Raw genomic sequence first — 18453 nt, 5'->3', positions numbered from 1 at the left:
CCCAATTTAAGTTAATCATATTTTAAAGATAAGTTTAACCATGTCACAATTTCAATTTCTAATTAGGAGACTTTTTTGTCACCGTAACTTTATTCTTCCAACAAAAGGACCTTCATCTCTTTTCTTCTTCCAACAAAAGGACCTTCATCTCTTTTCTTCTTTCAGAGTCAAAAGTGCCAATTATACCGGTTCATCTCACAGGTTTAAGATTTTCATTAATAAAAGTTTGTCTTTTTCAATTCAAGTTATGTGAGTAAATGCGAATTATATTTTTATGCTAAGAGTTATGCTGACTCACGCATCATTCTTTGATGAGACAAGTTATATGAACACAGTTAAGCTATAGCGAAACTGTCAATTCCATACCTAGACTATAAGAGGGTATATTACCTCTGAACTTATTTTTTTTCATATTATTTGCCTTCTTAAATTTTTTTTTTCGTATTATTTATCTTCTTTACTAATTATCTGGTAAAAAAAAAAGTTAAAATATGACACTTGCATACACACGTCTATATAAAACCAAAAGAGTGGGATCTTAATATCTTATTTATGTTGAGATAATGTTGTTGCACTCAGTGGCGACAAATATTTAATAAGGACGATAAATATTTTGAGACGGAAAGAGTATTTTTTGATTACCAAATCAAGAAACAGTTAACCTAACTTTTCTAAATTTACCCTTATTAAATGTTAAGTTGTCAAATCTCAATACCTATTTAATTAGAGATATTTTTGTCAAATTATTTATTTTTATGTAAGAGTTAATAATTTTTATGTAAATAACTAAATGTACACCCTTTTTTATCCGAAGGAATAATATTTTAAGAGCCTGAAAAACAAAAAACAAAAAATAATTTGAGAGAGAGCGAGTACACAGCAAAAAATATTTTAAGGTGAATTGTGGAGAAATGAAGAAGGAAAAGTGTCCCTTGGGCCTTGGAGAAGCAATAAAGTGTTTGTTTCAGAAACTTTTTTCACAATAATGTCAAATTTGTTGTGTTCATGTCAGCCAATTCGCTAAGGAGACTACTCAGGAAACTTGAGCCTCTCTTCAGTGTACCCTTTCACTTGCCTAATTCTTCCAACCAGCCATTCCTCCATTTCAGCTACCTATTAAGCTCATGCAATTCCCTCGAATCCCTCAAACGATTACACGCTTTGGTCTTGACAAATGGTTATCACGCAAACCTCACAATATGCACCAAGATTATATCATTGGCGTGCTCTTTATCGTCCACAATGGACTATGCTCGGAAACTGTTCGACCAAATGCCTCAAAGAGATGTGTTTGCTTGGAACACCTTGATTCGGGGATATTCCAATCTTGGTCCTTGTCAAGAATCCGTAATTCTTTATAAAGACATGCATTTCCAAGGATTCTTAGCTGATAACTATACGTTCCCTTTTGTACTTCGTTCTTGCTCTGTGCTGTCCGCTTTGAGAGAAGGTAGAGAAGTACATTGTAACGTTATTAAAAGTGGATTTGAAAATGATGTGTTTGTACAGAGTTCTTTGATTACTCTGTATGCGCAGAGCGGGGAGACTTTGGATTCAGAGTTGGTGTTTGATCAAATGAGAGTGAGGAATATCGTTTCTTGGACTGCTGTGATTGCGGGGTACGTGCAAAATGGAATTCCTGAGAAGGGGTTAGGGATTTTTTTGAAAATGGTCAATTCGGGTACTCTACCTAATGCTATTACTTTGGTGAGTGTACTTCCGGCATGTGCAAGGTTGGAGTGTTTGGAACTGGGAATGTTGATTCATGGATATAGTATTAAGTTAGGGGTGGAAACAGATGTTTCACTAGTTAACGCTTTGATTGCATTCTACGGGAAGTGTGGACTCGTTGATGTCGCTAGGTCTTTGTTTGATCAAATGAAGGAGCATAGTGTGGTTTCATGGAATGCGATAATTGCTGCTTATGAGCAAAATGATGCTGGTTCTGCGACAATAAAGCTATTTCATAGGATGCTAGATCAAGGGGTAGAGTTCGATTATATTACAGTGGTTACCGTTATTTCGGCTTGTGCTAGGTTGGGGGCACTTGGTACTGGAAAATGGGTTCATGAGCTTGTAAAGAGCAAAGGTCTGGAATGCAATGTTCCAATCACTAATGCACTTATTGATATGTATGCAAAATGTGGGAGTATGGAATTGGCTAGAGATGTTTTTGACAGCTTGCCTAATAGAAGTGTGGTTTCCTGGACATCAATTATAGGGGCTTGTGCTTCTCATGGTCATGGGAGAGACGCTCTTCAGTTATTTTCAAAGATGAAAGATGAAGCAATGCAACCTAATAGCTTCACCTTCACTGCTGTATTGACAGCTTGTCGACATTCAGGTCTTGTACAGGAAGGGAGGAAGCACTTTGAGAGCATGAAAACAGAATATTCGATAGTGCCAGAGGTGGAGCAATGTGCTTGTATGGTGGATCTTCTAGGACGAGCAGGCCAACTTCGTGAGGCTTATGAATTTATACAAAACATGCCTATTGAGCCTGATGCAAATGTTTGGGGAGCTTTGCTTGGTGCTTGCAAAATTCATGGCAATCTTGAGCTGGCAGAATCTCTAGCAGATCGACTATTTGATTTAAATCCCCAGACAGTTCCTTTCTACATACTCATGAAAAACATCTATGCTGAAGCCGGAAGGTGGGAGGATGTAGCTAGGTTGAAATTCTTGTTGGATGAAGTGGAAGCTGAAAAGATTCCTGGCAAAAGTTCAGTTGAGATAAATCAACGGATTCACACATTTTTGTCTGGGTCAAGGATTTCAAACTTCTCAAGAGTTCCACTCCATGAATATGGTGTTCAACTGAAGTATTAGCAAGCAGCTTTTGGAGTCTCCTGCTGTTATGAAGCATGCAGTATAATTATCTGTCTCAATCAATTGAAGAATGCTTTAGCAGCTTGGCCATCCTGGACTTGTGAAACAGAGGCCTTAATTGTGAAGTAAATTCTCGCACCTATGTCCAAACAATTGGGAGAAAATCAATAAGTTCCCTTTCGCAGCAAGTCGATCCTATATGAATCGCAACGTAAATTGTACTACGCTCATGAAAAATATCTATGCAAATTTGAAAGATTGGGCTACTTTGAATGTTATCTATGGATATTAACTCTATGTGCGGAGATGCATGACTAATACGATTTTCAGGATCAGTTCTTGATTGATGACGATAATGTTTGTCCAATATTTGTGTTATCAACACGTAGTTATTACAGCAATATGAGTCCGCCCTTCTGTCTAGATTGCTCATTAAGCCATTCTCTTATGGACTGGAAGTCTGTCTATGACACTGGCTCAGTTTTCAATCCAGAGGTTCTTGAACTATTGTCACTTAGTTTGCTACTGGACTGACAAACGTTGTTGGTCTCTCCATGATTCTTCCGTATCCTACTCTTGCTGACTAACAAATGTTGTTGGTCTCTCCATGGCTCCACGTAGTTATTATAGCCATCTGAGTCCGCCCTTCTGTCTAAATTGCTCAGTAAGCCATTCTCTTATAGTCTGATAGTCCAGTCTGTCTATGACAAGGGCTCAGTTTTCAGTCCAGAGGTTCTTGAACTCTGGACTGAAGTAAGCCATTCTCTTATAGTCTGAGTCCGCCCTTCTGTCTAAATTGCTCAGTAAGCCATTCTCTTATAGTCTGATAGTCCAGTCTGTCTATGACAAGGGCTCAGTTTTCAGTCCAGAGGTTCTTGAACTCTTGTCACTAAGTTTGCTGCTGGACTAACTTAGTGTTGTAACTCAATAATGTTGTTTGTCTCTCCATGATTCTTGCATATCCTACTCTTGCTGCTATTCCTCATACGTACATCAACGCGTAGAAGAATATTCTGTCATTTATCACAGCAACAGAATTAGTCATTCCACAGGCTGAAAAAGTGGACCCGAGCAAGTTTGCTGCAGCCATTACTGCTCCAGTTGCTGCTGCTTGCACTTCAGCAGCGTTCCAGTTGCTGCTGCTGCACTTCAGCAGCTCCTGCCAAGGAGGAAAAGAAAGAAGAACCTGAGGAGGACGACGATGACTTTGTTGGTGTATTGTTTGATTGGGTTATTTTAATCTAGCAACAATATCTCTCAGGTCCTAAGATTGGTATTATAGATGATGAATGCTATTTTGGATGTCTAGTAGGATAGTTTTGAACAATTTCCATTTGGTTCGCTATCGTTCAGACGTTTCATGCACTGAAATATGATGTAGTTCCTTCTGTTTCAGTGGAGTTCTAACTTTGAGTTTGAGCTATCCTCGGGCATTTTTGCTCCTCAATAATAAAAATATAGCTATATACTTTCGTTTTATTAATCAATTTCTGTCGTTGTTTATGACCTCTCTACTCTACTTTTTTAAAGTATAGTGAACAAATAATGTCTGGTTCTTCCTAGCCATTTTTTCAAGCATGTCATGCATGGTTTATTCTATGTACTATGATGAAACCGCTTTTCTTTCTTTTTCTATTACCGGTCCCTATCCTATAGTTTGATAACCCAACTGGGTGTCTATCCAGTGTGATGGCTGAAAAGTTTATAAGCATACCATTTTGGCTTCTCTGAACCTGCCCACCACCCGCAATGTTTAAAACATGAGATAGAAAGAAAAAAGAACACAGAGAAAGTAAAGAACTTTTAATATATTACACTGGAAATTGGTGAGAACAAATGCATAACTGAATGGGACATATTTTGCATCAAGATAAAAGTTGTAACAAGGCTTTATTTACACTAATAAAAAGTTTATAAGCATACCATTTTGGCTTCTCTGAACCTGCCCACCACCCCGCAATGTTTAAAACATGAGATAGAAAGAAAAAAGAACACAGAGAAAGTAAAGAACTTTTAATATATTACACTGGAAATTGGTGAGAACAAATGCATAACTGAATGGGACATATTTTGCATCAAGATAAAAGTTGTAACAAGGCTTTATTTACACTAATAAAAACAATCTCCAAATCCCAAATATAGCCACCCACTAGTGACTCTCAAAAACATCATTAGAACAACTACTACACCCAACAAATGCATATTTAAGACCTTAATTTGCTTCTGTATGAACCTAGCCTTCAAAATCAGTTTTTACCCACTGACCATATTTGTTCTTAATCTTCTCATCCAACTCCTTAGCTTTCATTTCAGAAATCTTTGTTGCATTTGCCATAGACTCTTCTTGAACTTTTGCAATCCTCTGATTCCTCTTCCTTGACCATGCCTCTCTCTCTGCCTCAAGACCTTCATAATCTCTCACCCAACAACTCTGCACTGCACAAGTCAAAACCAACACTCCCAATTGCATTACAAACATAGCCATCAAAACCCCACATTCCAATCTCACCAAAACTTTAGCTTCTCTAGGGTCTCTCGGTGATTTCAGCATCGAAAGACTCGATTTTTCCTTAGTGAACAAGGCTAGAATGCCTAGTAATTGGCCGATGGACGATGCCAAGAGAAGGGAGAGGTGTGTTATGAAGCAACAATGAGTTAGTTGGGAATAGAAACCAATGAAACAAGAAAGAAGTGATATGGCAGAAACCATGAGGAAAGACCAACCTAGTGAAGTTGGTGGAGTTTTGAGGACAACTATAGGAGCTACTGAGGCTGCTGAGAGAATTAAAAGAATGAAATTCAAAAAAGAAAGAAGTAAAATTGGGAAGGAACAAGAATGCCTTAACTTTGAAGAAGTCATTTTTGAAAATGAAATAGTATTTGTTTTCTACTTGAATTCTTGTGACAATACTTGGTGATGATGGTAAATGTGTCAAGTTCTTTGTATATATAGAGAGGGGCTTGTGAGTATGAATATGGCCGTTGAGGGGATGTGGGCATTATAACATTTAACGGCTAAATATGGACAGACCCCACATTGATGTTTCAGACATTGAGTTCCCTCCTTTTGGTTTTGAAAGAGTGAGCATTTTGAGGTTTTGTAAACGTTAAAAAGCGTTTATATTTTGTGGCTTTTAATGTCAATGTCGTTAGGCCCCTCAAATGTTGAAACTTCCATTCAAAACTAATAATGACGAAGCATCACCAGCTCTTGAAAGTTTGTGCTTACTTCTCATAGAATAATGAATATATTCAACAATAAGATCTTTTGGCCACACCATTTTGGCCACAATGGCCCAAATAGGGTAGATTCATATGACTATTTAGGTCAAATTTACTAGTTTATACTTACGTAATGTCATTTGAGTTTATCTTAATTTAAAATTGTACAATAGAGATTATGGTGGTTTTTACATAAGTGTGGCCAAGTTTGGGTCAAATTGGTGTGGCAATTTACCAACTCTCTTCAAATTCAACAAAATATCACTAGCCTTTACCCCTCATTCTGAAATTATTTTCTGTGAAACTTTATTATTCCATTATTTGAATCAATTTGCACAAGCCTCAACTTACTTGTTAAATAACTTGCTATAACCTGTAATCATACGTACCATCTAAACATGTTTATCAAATTTCACACATCTAGACTAATTTGCTAAATGATATGCCACAACCCACGAGTACAAGTAAAAAATAATCATGTTTATTTATGACAAATCAGCCCCTTATTGTTATTGTGGCAAAATTTTGAACGCATCCTCTCCTGGTTTTTGTTTTACGGTTCGACGATTTAGCCATCCCCTCGGGTACACATATCATTCTAATTTAGGACATATTTCTCCAAGATGGGGAAAAGACGTGAAAGCGTTTCACATTTTCAACACTAAATCACTGTCTTATGTTGCTCTATCAATTGTGTGCTTTTTTGTGGCTTCCTATGTGAAGCTATAAACTAGTTTCTTACTTCGACTTTCAGTTTCACACATTGTTAGATCCTCCCTAAAGTGGACTGTAGAGTGCGTCCAGTAATTTTGTAAGGTTTTTGGGAATATATATGTTTCATGTTAGGAAAATCTTCCACCGTCGAAAGAGCCATCATTTCAATTGAGGCTACTTTGAATATTCTACATTGCCCGAAGCATTGAGTAACCAAAATGAATAATGAAAAACCGAATTTTCAAATCCTGCTTTGTACATCAAAGAATTGTGCAGAGATGAAATTAAAGAACATATAAATAACAATCTAAATAACAGGATTTGGGATAAGTTTGCGTATTCATCATTTCACAAAAGATATTGCTCTCGAAGCACATTGTATGAAGAGGGTCGTTGGCTATACAACCCATCGCGGTTCCATATATCCATTTTTCACTTCCCCACTCCTTTTCCTCCTGCATATTCTAGTTCAATGCTTTTGGTGAGAAACAATATTATGTCGATCAAACTTGAATACATTTGGAAAAGAAGAAGAAAAAAAACTTGAATACTGAAACAATTCATGTAGATTAAGCACCCAATTGCTCCGCAGCACCATGGAAACAGTGCATGAGTACTACTGCTCGCGACTATGCTAGGGTGGTTACTTAAAAAAGGTTAAGAAACAGAACAAGCGCAAGCCATGTCCAGCTAGGCCTCTCCTAATTTCCATCAGGGTCTTTCTAATCGTGAAAAAAAAAAAAATGGTTCAGCGAGAGAATAAAAAATAAGTGATTGGGTGAGAAGTTGGATCGATCGAGCTGAAACAAATTGAACACCTTCAGGATAATCAGTTTTTGAAGAAACAGCAAACAATGATTTAGCATTGCAAATTCTGAATAAAACATCCCAACAGTCAACCAAAGTTAATAAAACATTGACGTTTAAAACTCCCTCCTCCAACCTCCCACCTCCAACACAACAAAGCACGAACCAAAAAGAAATCTGCAAAGATGTTTCTACGATGAAGAAGAACATGGATGCAGCAGTTACGATGAAAAAGAACATGAATGCAGCATATTCATGGACTGAAATTTTCAGTTAGCTAGAACTTTTGGTGAAAGAACATGAGTAGTTAATCAAAGGAAAAACTACCTAATATCAACTTAGTTGATAAAGTCCTTCTGGTCTTTAAAACTTTATAATGGTATCAGTTTTCCTAGGCAGATAGAACTCTATAACCAATAAGAAGACAACCAAGCATTTTATAGGCCAATCACCAACTGATACAAAGAAGAAAACCAATACATAGATCATAATGCAGCAGGATACAGGGGAAATTGGGGTGCGCCATACTCCAAGATAGATTAGGCAGCATAAACACGTAAGATACCAAGTGATCGTTGTGCTTATTGGCTAAAGATGGCCTCCACTCTATCCAGCGATGCTTCTAATTTTCCAGAGTTCATATTGAACAATGGCTCACCGGTGCCTACAGCCCTGCAAATGGAAAATTCAAAACCCAGATAATCAACCACAAGAACTTAAGTGCACCATCAAGGGTGTGTTTGGTTTGGTTATCCAATTTTCCCATGTTTGGTTGGTCAAAATGTTTTTGGAAAAAAGTTCCTTAAAAATGAGGAAAATGACATACCTAATGGAAGTAGGAAAAACAAGTTCCATAAGTGACATTTCAAGTTCATTGTCTCCTCCCCACTCCGATCCTTTGATCATCCCACCCCACCACCCCGAGCACCCACTCCCCACCCCATCCCACCCCATAGTGTTTTGCTAGATTACATATAAATGCTCTTGGGACAATTTTTTATTTTTTTCTTTTGCTTACTTACCAAACACTATCATCCCACCCCCCACCCCGAGCCCCCACTCCCCACGCCATCCCACCCCATAGTGTTTTGCTAGATTACATATAAATGCTCTTGGGACAATTTTTTTTTTTTTCTTTTGCTTACTTACCAAACACTATCATCCCACCCCCACCCCGAGCCCCCACTCCCCACCCCATAGTGTTTTGCTAGATTACATATAAATGCTCTTGGGACTTTTTTTTTTTGGCTTACTTACCAAACACTAGAAAATAAGTAAGACTCACTTGTTTGTCAAGAAAACAGTTTCCATGAAAAACATTTTCCTCCATACAAACACGCCCCAAGTTTCAATCACTTTTAATTTCTTACAAAGAAAAAGGCATATCAAGATGAAAAAGCTTACCCAGTAATTTCAGGAAGAACATAGTCTGCTCTCCACCCAAAACGAAAATCGACACCAGGACATAATCCAAGTGACGTCTTATTGCGGATCCTGGAGACACCATCTCCACCCAAACAAGTCGTGAGCTTCCATTTCCAACCAGTTGCATGCAACTGAAAATTGTGGCCTATCCCTACCTGCAAAAACTCGATGTTAGAACCGACAAAATTTGGATAGATAATGGTCGCAAGCAGTAAATAAATTAGTATGGGAGAAAGAGCTAAGAAAGGCAAACCTGAAGGTTCAGAAATTTTGTAACTGGGATCTTCTTTGATAGAAGGCGAACTTCACGATGCAATGGCTCACATATGAACTTCCATCGCCGTTCAGGAGCTAAAGGCTTTAAAACCAGTTTTCCAATATATTCATTGCTTGGATTGTTATAAAACTGGTGAAGATGGTCTCCAAGTGGTCAGGAAACTAGTAAAAACCGAAAATGCTAATGTTGACACAAAGTTATAATGCCATGAGAACTACATCATTTATGGTGATTCCATAATTAACCACAGTGCTGATGCAGAAAACTCACAACCAAAATTTACATTTCACAATTGTGATTGCGCTTTTAACATCCATCCGGAGGAATAGGACACTACTCCAACAGTAGAACCCAAGCGGAGCAGTGAGAAAACCATTGTTGACCCCTTAAGTTTCAGACGGATAGTATCTATTAAAAAGAAAAACATTTGCTATTTCCACGACCAAAACACTCTACTTTGACCTCAGTGGTTTAAAATTAGTCGAGTTTCTTCAAGTATTTCTTTCATTCAAAGTACAAAAGAAGAAGAATATCCAATGCAACACAGAAACAACCAGGCCAGCTATCACAAAATTCACAGTTCCTCTCCTTATTGCTTAAAATAAGTAATTTGGACAACATTAACATTGCAGGTATACTTCAATCAAAATCACGAAGATCAAACATAACATAAGAATGGTGCTATAAAATCATTAAAGAAATGTTTACGCTGCCACTTTAAGGCCTAAGGGTCATTCATATTAATAAAGGCAAACAGACAGATACAGACGCAACATATAACTGAACTTTTACTCCACATTATGCAATAGGAAATGCATCCATCTTTATTAATTTGTTTTCTTGAAAGAAAAAATAGCACATAGCATTAACTTTTATACTCCTCCATCCCACTGTCGCTTTAGCTAGTTTCAAGCGCACTAAGAAAACAAAAAATACAAGGTATAGTTTACTAAATTACCCCAATTTAACAAAGGTAGAATGATGTTTCACTTAAATATTGTGGATACTTCTTTAATGTTAACGATATAGTTGAAACAATAACCAACTTTAGTCTTGAACTCCTAAAGTGACAATTATCTTGGAACAATTTTTTTACGCTAAAACGATATTTAAAATGGTGCCGAGGGAGTACTACTAACAAGTGCGATTATCAAAATGATACCAGAATTTGATAATTCAGTCATCTCTTTGAAGTAATAAGTAACAAAAACATCAGTAAACAAACAATATAAAGAAGCATAGCAAGAATTATGAGTAAACAAAACATTTACAACTAACAGGCAAGACCAAGAATGACAAAAAAAGAAATTAGACCTCCAAGTTAACGCCAACACGAAAACCCTGAATTTCTTTTCTGAACTTGAGAAAAAGCTCAGAAGGAACCAAATTGACATTGTAAAGCTCTTCCCATGATTTGGGTTCTTCTCTACTTGGAACACCTTCCTCCATTTTCACAACCCAAATGATCAATTCAAACTGCAATACTATCACAAACACTGTAAAAAATCAAGACTTTATGAATTCAAGTAGAAATTCATATATCTGTGAAAATTTTAGCTTTAGGAGAAAAATGAAACCCAAAGATAGAAGAAACAGAAAAAGCCCAAAGATAGGGGGCGGGGAGGAAATCAATGGGTCATTTGCACTTTTGTGATGGCCTTTAAGTTCTGTGTATTTGTGTTGGCCTTTAAGTTTTGTCCTTCAAATGGGATAGTCTTTAATTTTGCCTTCAAAATCAAACTGATAATGCCTAGAGGGGCACAAGTTAGCATCATAATATTCACAAGTTATGCCAGTGCCATTAAAGAACTTATTCCTCGCTAAATATAACTTTGAAGGGAAAATGACATAGTAATACTTGTTAAGATCCTATATTACAAGATATAAGGATATTTTTTCATATTTATAAAATATACTAACTTAATTACAAAACATATCATATCTGGAAAAATTAAAAGCCCACCCTTTTCCCTATATTATGAGCTGAAATTCCAATCCCTCTAAACCTAAAAATTCCTTCCGCCCCTCGTTCTCCTCCGATGATTGAGAGCTTCAGAAACCCTAACTTAAGTGAATCCAAGATTCCTAATGGTCTTCAATGACGATGAAGCTTTCTCTGATATTAACTATGATGACGACTTCTATTAGTACTTTTTCGATATTTTCTTTTTCCTGATCTTCTTCACCACCAAGACCTTAGTAAATGCCTGACCCATTCTCTGTCATTTTTTTTCCTTATTTTCTTCTGTAAACCTAACCGATTCAAAGTCCAATTCAGCTAGTGCATAAGTTGTGCGCATGTGATATTAATAATTAAGTTCTGTCCTCGTTCTCCTCCCTTATTATTATGGTTTTTAATAGTTTACTTCTTAGGAGATTGGGTAACAATTGTATGAATAATAGTAGAATCGTAAATTATGTAAAACATAAAGGCTGTATGGCTGATGGTAGAATCATGACTTATGTTTTAGAAAATTATTTTTTTAAGTTTACTATGTTCTTGTTGTTGTATTAAATTTTTATGAATATTGTATGAAAGTTGTATATAATCTAACCGAAATTATACACAACAATATGAGCGAATTCTAATTCTTAAGCGAGATATACATATTTCGTACCTATTTCACTGTTCATACACAAAAATTTGAGTGAAATTTTTAAGTCTAAGTGAGATATACACATTTCATACATTTTTCATACACAAAATTTTGAGCGAAAATTTTCAGCTTTGAGCGAGATATACACATTTCATACACAAAAATTTGAGGGAAATTTTTTGTATATATTTTGTAAATTGAAAAGTATCGTCATATTTTGTAAATATACCCTATTCTTATGTATATATAGGTTATTCTTCCTTTGTTAAAATAATGGGATTACCTATCCCATATAAAAGGTGAAATAACTAATCTCATGAGATATTCTTGTCTATCCCATCCTTGGAACCAAGCAACTCCTAGTATGTAATTGCAAGCTATATTGAGAGGTAAAACGTTACATGTATGATGAGACTGTCAAATACATGATTTGTTATTCGATTAAACGTGAATATAGATGAGACTTTCAAATTACATCAGAACTTGATCAAATACTGAAACAAAGAATTATTTCCCTTACAAAGTTACTAAAGTCCTCACATGCTATGAGTTAATCAATTTTCAATCAGTCTTAGCCTCAACTTTGGACTATTTTGGTGTTGCGCTAGTGCTCATCACGGACACTGTCTTTTGAGTTGTGTTCCAATCATCAACTTTCATACGGTCAAATTTATCAACTATCATGTCCTTCAAATATATGACAGAATCAACTGTATAAATACCTTAACATTTTCGAAAATAGACTAAAACTTGAGATCTAACTAGTAGTCCTAAACCTAGCCGGTAGAGTGGAGTAAATTTTACAAATTATCATATAATTATTGTTTTTTTGCATCAAACGAAGTCATAAACCTATGTTGTCAATTAAAAGTCATAATGCTCACTTTGATAACCAAATGGTCAAAATAGTTGAAAAATGTAACTATTTGCGAAGTTTCTTAAATTTTCTCTTAACTTTTCTACAAATGACCATTTAAAAAAAAAAAAAAAAAACTTTTATCACCATTGATTTTAAGTAATTCTAGTGAGTATCATTAAGTAATTTGTGTTTATTTACTATTTAAAAGTTTCAAAAGATACATATTTTGAAAAAATTTATTCTCTTCTTTAATCAAATTAGTGAATAAATATTTTCAACAGAAATATTTATCCTCTGTTTAAAATTTAATAAAAATAAATACATAAAAGAACTATTTAAGATTTTAGCTTATTTTTTAATATACTTAGTTTCAGGTATACTTTCATATGAGGTATTAAGTGTAGGATTTTCATAATATAAGGGTATAAGTGTTAGATTTTAAAATATAGGGGATGCATCTGTAAATGAATCATATTACAGAGTTGTTTGGTGTAATTAACCATATATTTATCATGATGGATTTTAGGATCAAGAAAACAATAATTGTATTACTTTTCATCATTCGTATTTATAAGTAATATAAAGCAAAATAATCACAATAACCTCCATATTCTTTTGTTTTTTTCAAGAGAGAGAGCAAATCTATGTCCTAAAATGAATCAAATTGAAGGTCATTGTCATTATTTTTTTTATTATGTTTGATTCATTTTCAGAGGTAGTAGGAACGATCTCCCTTTAGGCCATTTTATCGAACATTTTAAGGGTAGTAGAAGCATATTATGTTTTTTTTTTTCCTTCAAAATTAAATTTGTTATTGCCACTTATCATCCAATACTTTAGTATCGATGCGTAGTCGTCAGAGAGTAGTTGTCCAAGCACGTTTCACCCTTGGCTAAACCACCACTTCAGACTTACCTTTTTACCTAGTTGACACTTAATCAACTTAGTGTTTTGCACTTACTTAAGACGTCTACACGCGTGCGAGTGTTTTCTCCAATTATACAAATTAAGCTTCCGAAAGGGGTGGTAGTTCAATGACAACAACTATTGCCCAAAAAGTATTATCTCCATTTGTTTATTTGAAACCAACATTTTAGCACGTAGTTTTGAACAGTTTACAAAAATAAGATGCTTCAATGAGAAAACTTTTTCTGTTATTGAACCATCTTATTTTTGTAAATTGTTCAAAACTACGTGCTAAACTATTGGTTCTCATTCAGCAAAAAAAAAAAAAAAAAAAAAGGTTTCTCCAAACCGTTACGTTTGCTGGGTAAAAGACACGCGTTATACATTTATTGATTTGACATAAATATAATGAGTAAGATTTTTTTGGTTCGATAACTTCGAGTGAAGTTATAGGAAAAGTACATTAAATGTTATTTGCACTTTACAAAAGTAGAACTCGATGTTTGGACTCTTCTTACAAAAGCAAATCAGTCAACTTTTTTTCGCACCTGTTCAAACCAAAAGCAATGATGTAACTCAAATTGCATTAGATACATCCAAAGATTTTTTTAAGTTGTTCAAATTGTTGTAATGTGATTGTTATTTTCAGTTACGTTAGTATCTGATGCTTGAAATCTGTCCTTGTTTAATGGTCAAACAAGAAGATTTCACTAGACTTTTATATGTCTTCCTTGGTTTCTACACCTTATAGAAGAATGACATGTGCATCATTTTTAGATTTTGAATTGTGTCTGATTAAATATCAATTTTAGAGCAAATAGTTAAATAAAACTTTTTTTTTTTTATTTTAACTTCAGTTAATTCGTTAAATTCAATAACACCAATTCATATGAAATGGTGAACTGAATGGAAATAAGAAAATGTTGCGCTCAAAAGTGTAGTCTATTCGGTTAATGAATATGAAATGAATCGTGAGTAAGTACATCTCAAATACTAAAACATACTCTAAATATAGGGATCGTTTGGTATGATGTTATGATATCTCATGGGTTGGGATATCCGATGGGATTATAGATCGTGAGTAATTACATCTCAAATACTAAAACATAATCTAAATTTAGGGGTCGTTTGGTACAATGTTGATATATCTCATGGGTTGGGATATCCCATGGGATTAGCTATCCTAGCTTTTATATGAGATAGTTAATCCCACGGTAAAGACTTCTCCACACCAAGTGTTTACACCAAACAAATGCAATCATGGTTAAGTGATTTAAATAAGTGAATAAATATATTTACTAATTATGATTAAATGACAGTGTTATATATATTCTAACACATGTCATACATCCATTGGTTTGACACAATTCAAAAATCTAAAAATGATACACATGTCGTTCTTCTATCCGCTATGGGTAAGTTTATCCCACGATTTTAATGTAAAAGTTATCCCAATATTAGCTAATACCCCAAATTAAACATGGGATAAAGTTAATCTCAAATTCTGTACCGGGTTTATTATCCTTATCCCATGAATTAAACGACCAGGGTGCATTTGGTGCGAAGGAAAATATTTTCCATGATAAATGTTTTCTTGAAAAATGTGTTTCAGGAAATTAAGTGTGTTTCTTACTTATTTTCTTCTGTTCGATACGTAAGCAAAAAATATTATCCTAAAAGCATCTGTATTTAATCTAGACAAACACTATAGAAGGTGGGGATAAAGGGTAGAGGTGTAGGGTGGTGGGGTTGGGGGCTACTGGGGTGGGGGTTGAAGATTAGGTGTGTCAGAGGATGGAGAGGACAATGTCACTTTTGAAACTTGTTTTTCCTACTTTCATTAGGAAAGTCATTTTCTCATTTTTGGCTTTGAACTCGTTTCCTAGAAAAAAATGTTTTATAAAAAATTTGACAAACCGAACATAAGAAAATTAGAAAACATTTTTCTCCACACCGAACACATCCTTACTATCTAAATCTTGGTGGACAGAATTGCCAAACTACCCAATAGAACTACATCTAGACCGAGCTGGATGCCAATATCACAAAAAAAAAAAAAAAATTGTTACTTGCTAAATCTTTTTTCTTCTTTCTTTTTTGGTGAACTAGATTTCAGAACTAGTAGTTATGGCCTTTAGAGTCATTAAGAAACAAAATTAACAATTTTACATAGGTATTCAAAGAATGCTGATCGACCTTTGTACTGTTTAGGAATGACATCCAGTAACAAGAACCCATAAAGAAACAAATGTAACTGGAAAATTTCAAGTTTTTTCACAGTATTCATATCCACTCAAAGATCATATGATTTTTGGGTCAATTCCAAAAGGAATTCTGGTGGAAATTTTTCATGATTTTTTCCCTCTTAAAGTTGAATCTCTATTTAGATTCTTCTATAAACAAGGATCAATCGTTTCAGAACATAAAAACTGGAATCCAAAGGCAAAGCAGAAAAATATATAAATACACAGATTAAAAGAGACATCTTTATTACTAAAACATAACCATTTCACTGCACACATAACAGATTTAGGGTCCTAAGGTAGACTGAAGGAACTACAAACTGAAAACATGATTACTTCTGCTCCATTCTCACAAAGATACACATACAGAAAAGGACTAATTAGTTCCAGGAAAATTCTGAGGCACCATGGGTGGGAGAGTTTTCCCATCTTTCGGGACATATTTACGCATCCAGACATGCTTCCCTATGATGGTAAACTTGGCTTTGGTCACAGCACTGAGAATACTCTCAATAATTGCAGTTGTAAAAAAACACAACTCGAGCATAAAGAGACTGTTCATGGGGCTTCACCTCCCGCATGTAAATGGACTCGATTCATTCTCCAAAAAGCATTGTAAAGAATTCATTGATCTCCCATTCAGCAACTGGGTAGCGCTTGGAAAAAGTAACAAACATGGTCCGAACTTCACGTGATACGTCCTGTCTGTTCATCCTCCTAGGAGACATGTCATCTCCAAGTCCCAACTGAGCAAATCTTCCCATTAAAGGTCCCATTAAAGATGACTCACCAGTCAAAGTTTGTCCAGAACTTCTCAAGGCTCTCTCCGTAGTATCTGGCACTGCCTTGAGACAAACCTCAGTTGCAATTTTCCTTATTCCACTGGTTGCACTGTCCCGATTTTCATCGAAAAACAGGAGGGGGAACTCTTTTGCCATGACGTTTTGAGTTAGCGGAATATCACTTACGTCAGTTGAGAGAGGAACCCGTTGTCCCCAATGAATTTGAGGCAGGTAACAGCGTCATCAGCTAGTTCATTAATAAAAAAATTAGGTAAGGAAAAGATCTTTCTGATAACATTTTTAAGACCTGTTCGCTCCATCCAAATCCACAATGCCAATGTCTGCATTGATTCCAAAGGATCACACTGAAGCTCATTAACAAGGAGAGAATAAAGTGCTCGGCCGAGTTCCGTTGAAAAAAATCAGATGTTTCAACGAATTGGTCTGATAATACAAGTTCCGTTAACTCTGGCATAAATGGGGAGTTCTCCTATGGTCGAGTACTCAAAACCATAGTTCAAAAGAGACTACCACTAATTCTTCCTTAAAATGACTCGTCCCCTTTTATCACAAGCTTCCAGAATCATGCTTTATGATTACTCATACATGCCGACAAACTGCATTGAACAAAAACACAATATCGTTTTTTGATTTGTTAAAGAGCCGAATGTATGAATAATGACATATTTGCTTCTCGGAAATGCTTTATTTATTGCAAAACTATTAAGCACAAGTATTTATTATGCCTCAGATAATTGTTTGCCTTCTTCCATCGAAGAAGTTCTCTACTTCAGATCTGTTTATTGCTTAGCTTCTCTGATAGAAAGTAGACCATCTTGTTCCTTTGGCCCTACCTAGTCCCAACCTCAAGTTCACTGCCTTGCTTAACAAGCACCTTGTAATTAACTCTTGTAAGATATTTTATGCTCCAAATCCTAATAGATGACTGAGTTTCTGTGTCACAATGCACTTACAAGTTGCAATTAAGGTAAGGGTAGATGCACGCTAGCCATAGAACATACACCGAAACTTCAAAACATGTCTTAGATTATCCAATTTTTTCAAAATAAATTACCATTTTTTCCTCAAACAGGTGTCTTGGCAGACACTCCACTGACATGTAACGTATATGCTGTTCTCCCAATTTTTGGCATCTCCGATTGAACTAGCGTGCATATTTTTAATATCAAGAGCCACCATCAATTGTTTGTAATTAATGCTGACTCCACCAACTTCTAAAATGAAAATAATCCAAGTTCCTTGAAAATAGGCTGTTGAGAGAACTCAGTAATGGTGAGAGTAGAAGCATGGATGAACAGTTGAGAGAAATGAAGAAAAATATCTGTATTATTCAAGTCAATGTACAGAGTATGTATATATACAGACTAGCTAACTCTAATATATGTAACTACCTAGTTAAGTTACTAACTAACTAGTGGGCCCTACATGCCAGTTGTGTCCAGCTGGCCCACTGCTCTCTATTATAGCTGGCCCATTCCTCTCAATACTCCTCCTCAAGCTGATGGATGAAAACAAGTTCTTCATCCCCAGCTTGTCTATCAAGTACTCATGTTGAGGTCTGCAAAGTGCTTTAGTAAGGTATCTGCCAGTTGTTCTCTAGTGCCAATGTGCTGAGTTTGTATCAAACCTTCCTGGATTTTTTCTCTGACAAAGTGACAATCAATATCAATATGTTTGGTTCTTTCATGAAAAATTGGATGAGCAACTATTTGGATGGCTGCTTTACTGTCACAAAATAGAGTCACAGGTAGCTTGAGTGCAACTCCCAGTT

The 18453-nt window shown here is 35.5% G+C and overlaps 3 protein-coding genes across 4 annotated transcripts; 1 reads left to right on the top strand and 2 right to left on the bottom strand.

Moving 5' to 3' along the window:
- Window positions 1–854: 854 nt before the first annotated feature.
- LOC132037410 (pentatricopeptide repeat-containing protein At2g29760, chloroplastic-like) lies at window positions 855–3185 on the top strand. The gene has a single exon (XM_059427926.1). It carries the CDS (start codon window positions 1006–1008, stop codon window positions 2827–2829), a length of 1824 nt encoding a protein of 607 aa, XP_059283909.1. The 5' UTR covers window positions 855–1005; the 3' UTR covers window positions 2830–3185.
- A 1647-nt stretch (window positions 3186–4832) lies between these two features.
- LOC132037408 (uncharacterized) lies at window positions 4833–5764 on the bottom strand. The gene has a single exon (XM_059427923.1). The coding sequence runs from the start codon at window positions 5687–5689 to the stop codon at window positions 5063–5065; it is 627 nt and encodes a 208-aa protein (XP_059283906.1). The 5' UTR covers window positions 5690–5764; the 3' UTR covers window positions 4833–5062.
- Window positions 5765–6970: 1206 nt separating this feature from the next.
- LOC132037409 (uncharacterized) lies at window positions 6971–11008 on the bottom strand. 2 transcript variants are annotated; one of them, XM_059427925.1, is made up of 5 exons: window positions 10589–11008; window positions 9251–9403; window positions 8977–9152; window positions 8138–8244; window positions 6971–7229 (listed from the first exon to the last, which is right to left on the bottom strand). In XM_059427925.1, exons 1-4 carry the CDS (start codon window positions 10721–10723, stop codon window positions 8154–8156), a joined length of 555 nt encoding a protein of 184 aa, XP_059283908.1. In that variant the 5' UTR covers window positions 10724–11008; the 3' UTR covers window positions 6971–7229; window positions 8138–8153. The 2 variants fall into 2 exon arrangements, with proteins under 2 accessions (XP_059283908.1, XP_059283907.1); XM_059427924.1 differs by having other exon boundaries at window positions 6971–7220; window positions 10589–11006.
- Window positions 11009–18453: the final 7445 nt, after the last annotated feature.

This window comes from Lycium ferocissimum, chromosome 11, assembly GCF_029784015.1.
Source record: "Lycium ferocissimum isolate CSIRO_LF1 chromosome 11, AGI_CSIRO_Lferr_CH_V1, whole genome shotgun sequence".
Taxonomy (NCBI): domain Eukaryota; kingdom Viridiplantae; phylum Streptophyta; class Magnoliopsida; order Solanales; family Solanaceae; genus Lycium; species Lycium ferocissimum.
Note: the sequence above shows the minus strand (reverse complement) of the source record. Positions and strands in the feature narration are given on the sequence as shown.

Coding starts and splice junctions, on each gene's coding strand:
- LOC132037408 (XM_059427923.1), bottom strand. CDS start 5,689: ATGACTTCTTCAAAGTTAAGGCATTCTTGTTCCTTCCCAATTTTACTT.
- LOC132037410 (XM_059427926.1), top strand. CDS start 1,006: ATGTCAGCCAATTCGCTAAGGAGACTACTCAGGAAACTTGAGCCTCTC.
- LOC132037409 (XM_059427925.1), bottom strand. CDS start 10,723: ATGGAGGAAGGTGTTCCAAGTAGAGAAGAACCCAAATCATGGGAAGAG. Junction 9,404..10,588: donor GTGTTGGCGTTAACTTGGAG/GTCTAATTTCTT, acceptor CATCTTCACCAG/TTTTATAACAATCCAAGCAA. Junction 9,153..9,250: donor CAAAATTTCTGAACCTTCAG/GTTTGCCTTTCT, acceptor GAGTTTTTGCAG/GTAGGGATAGGCCACAATTT.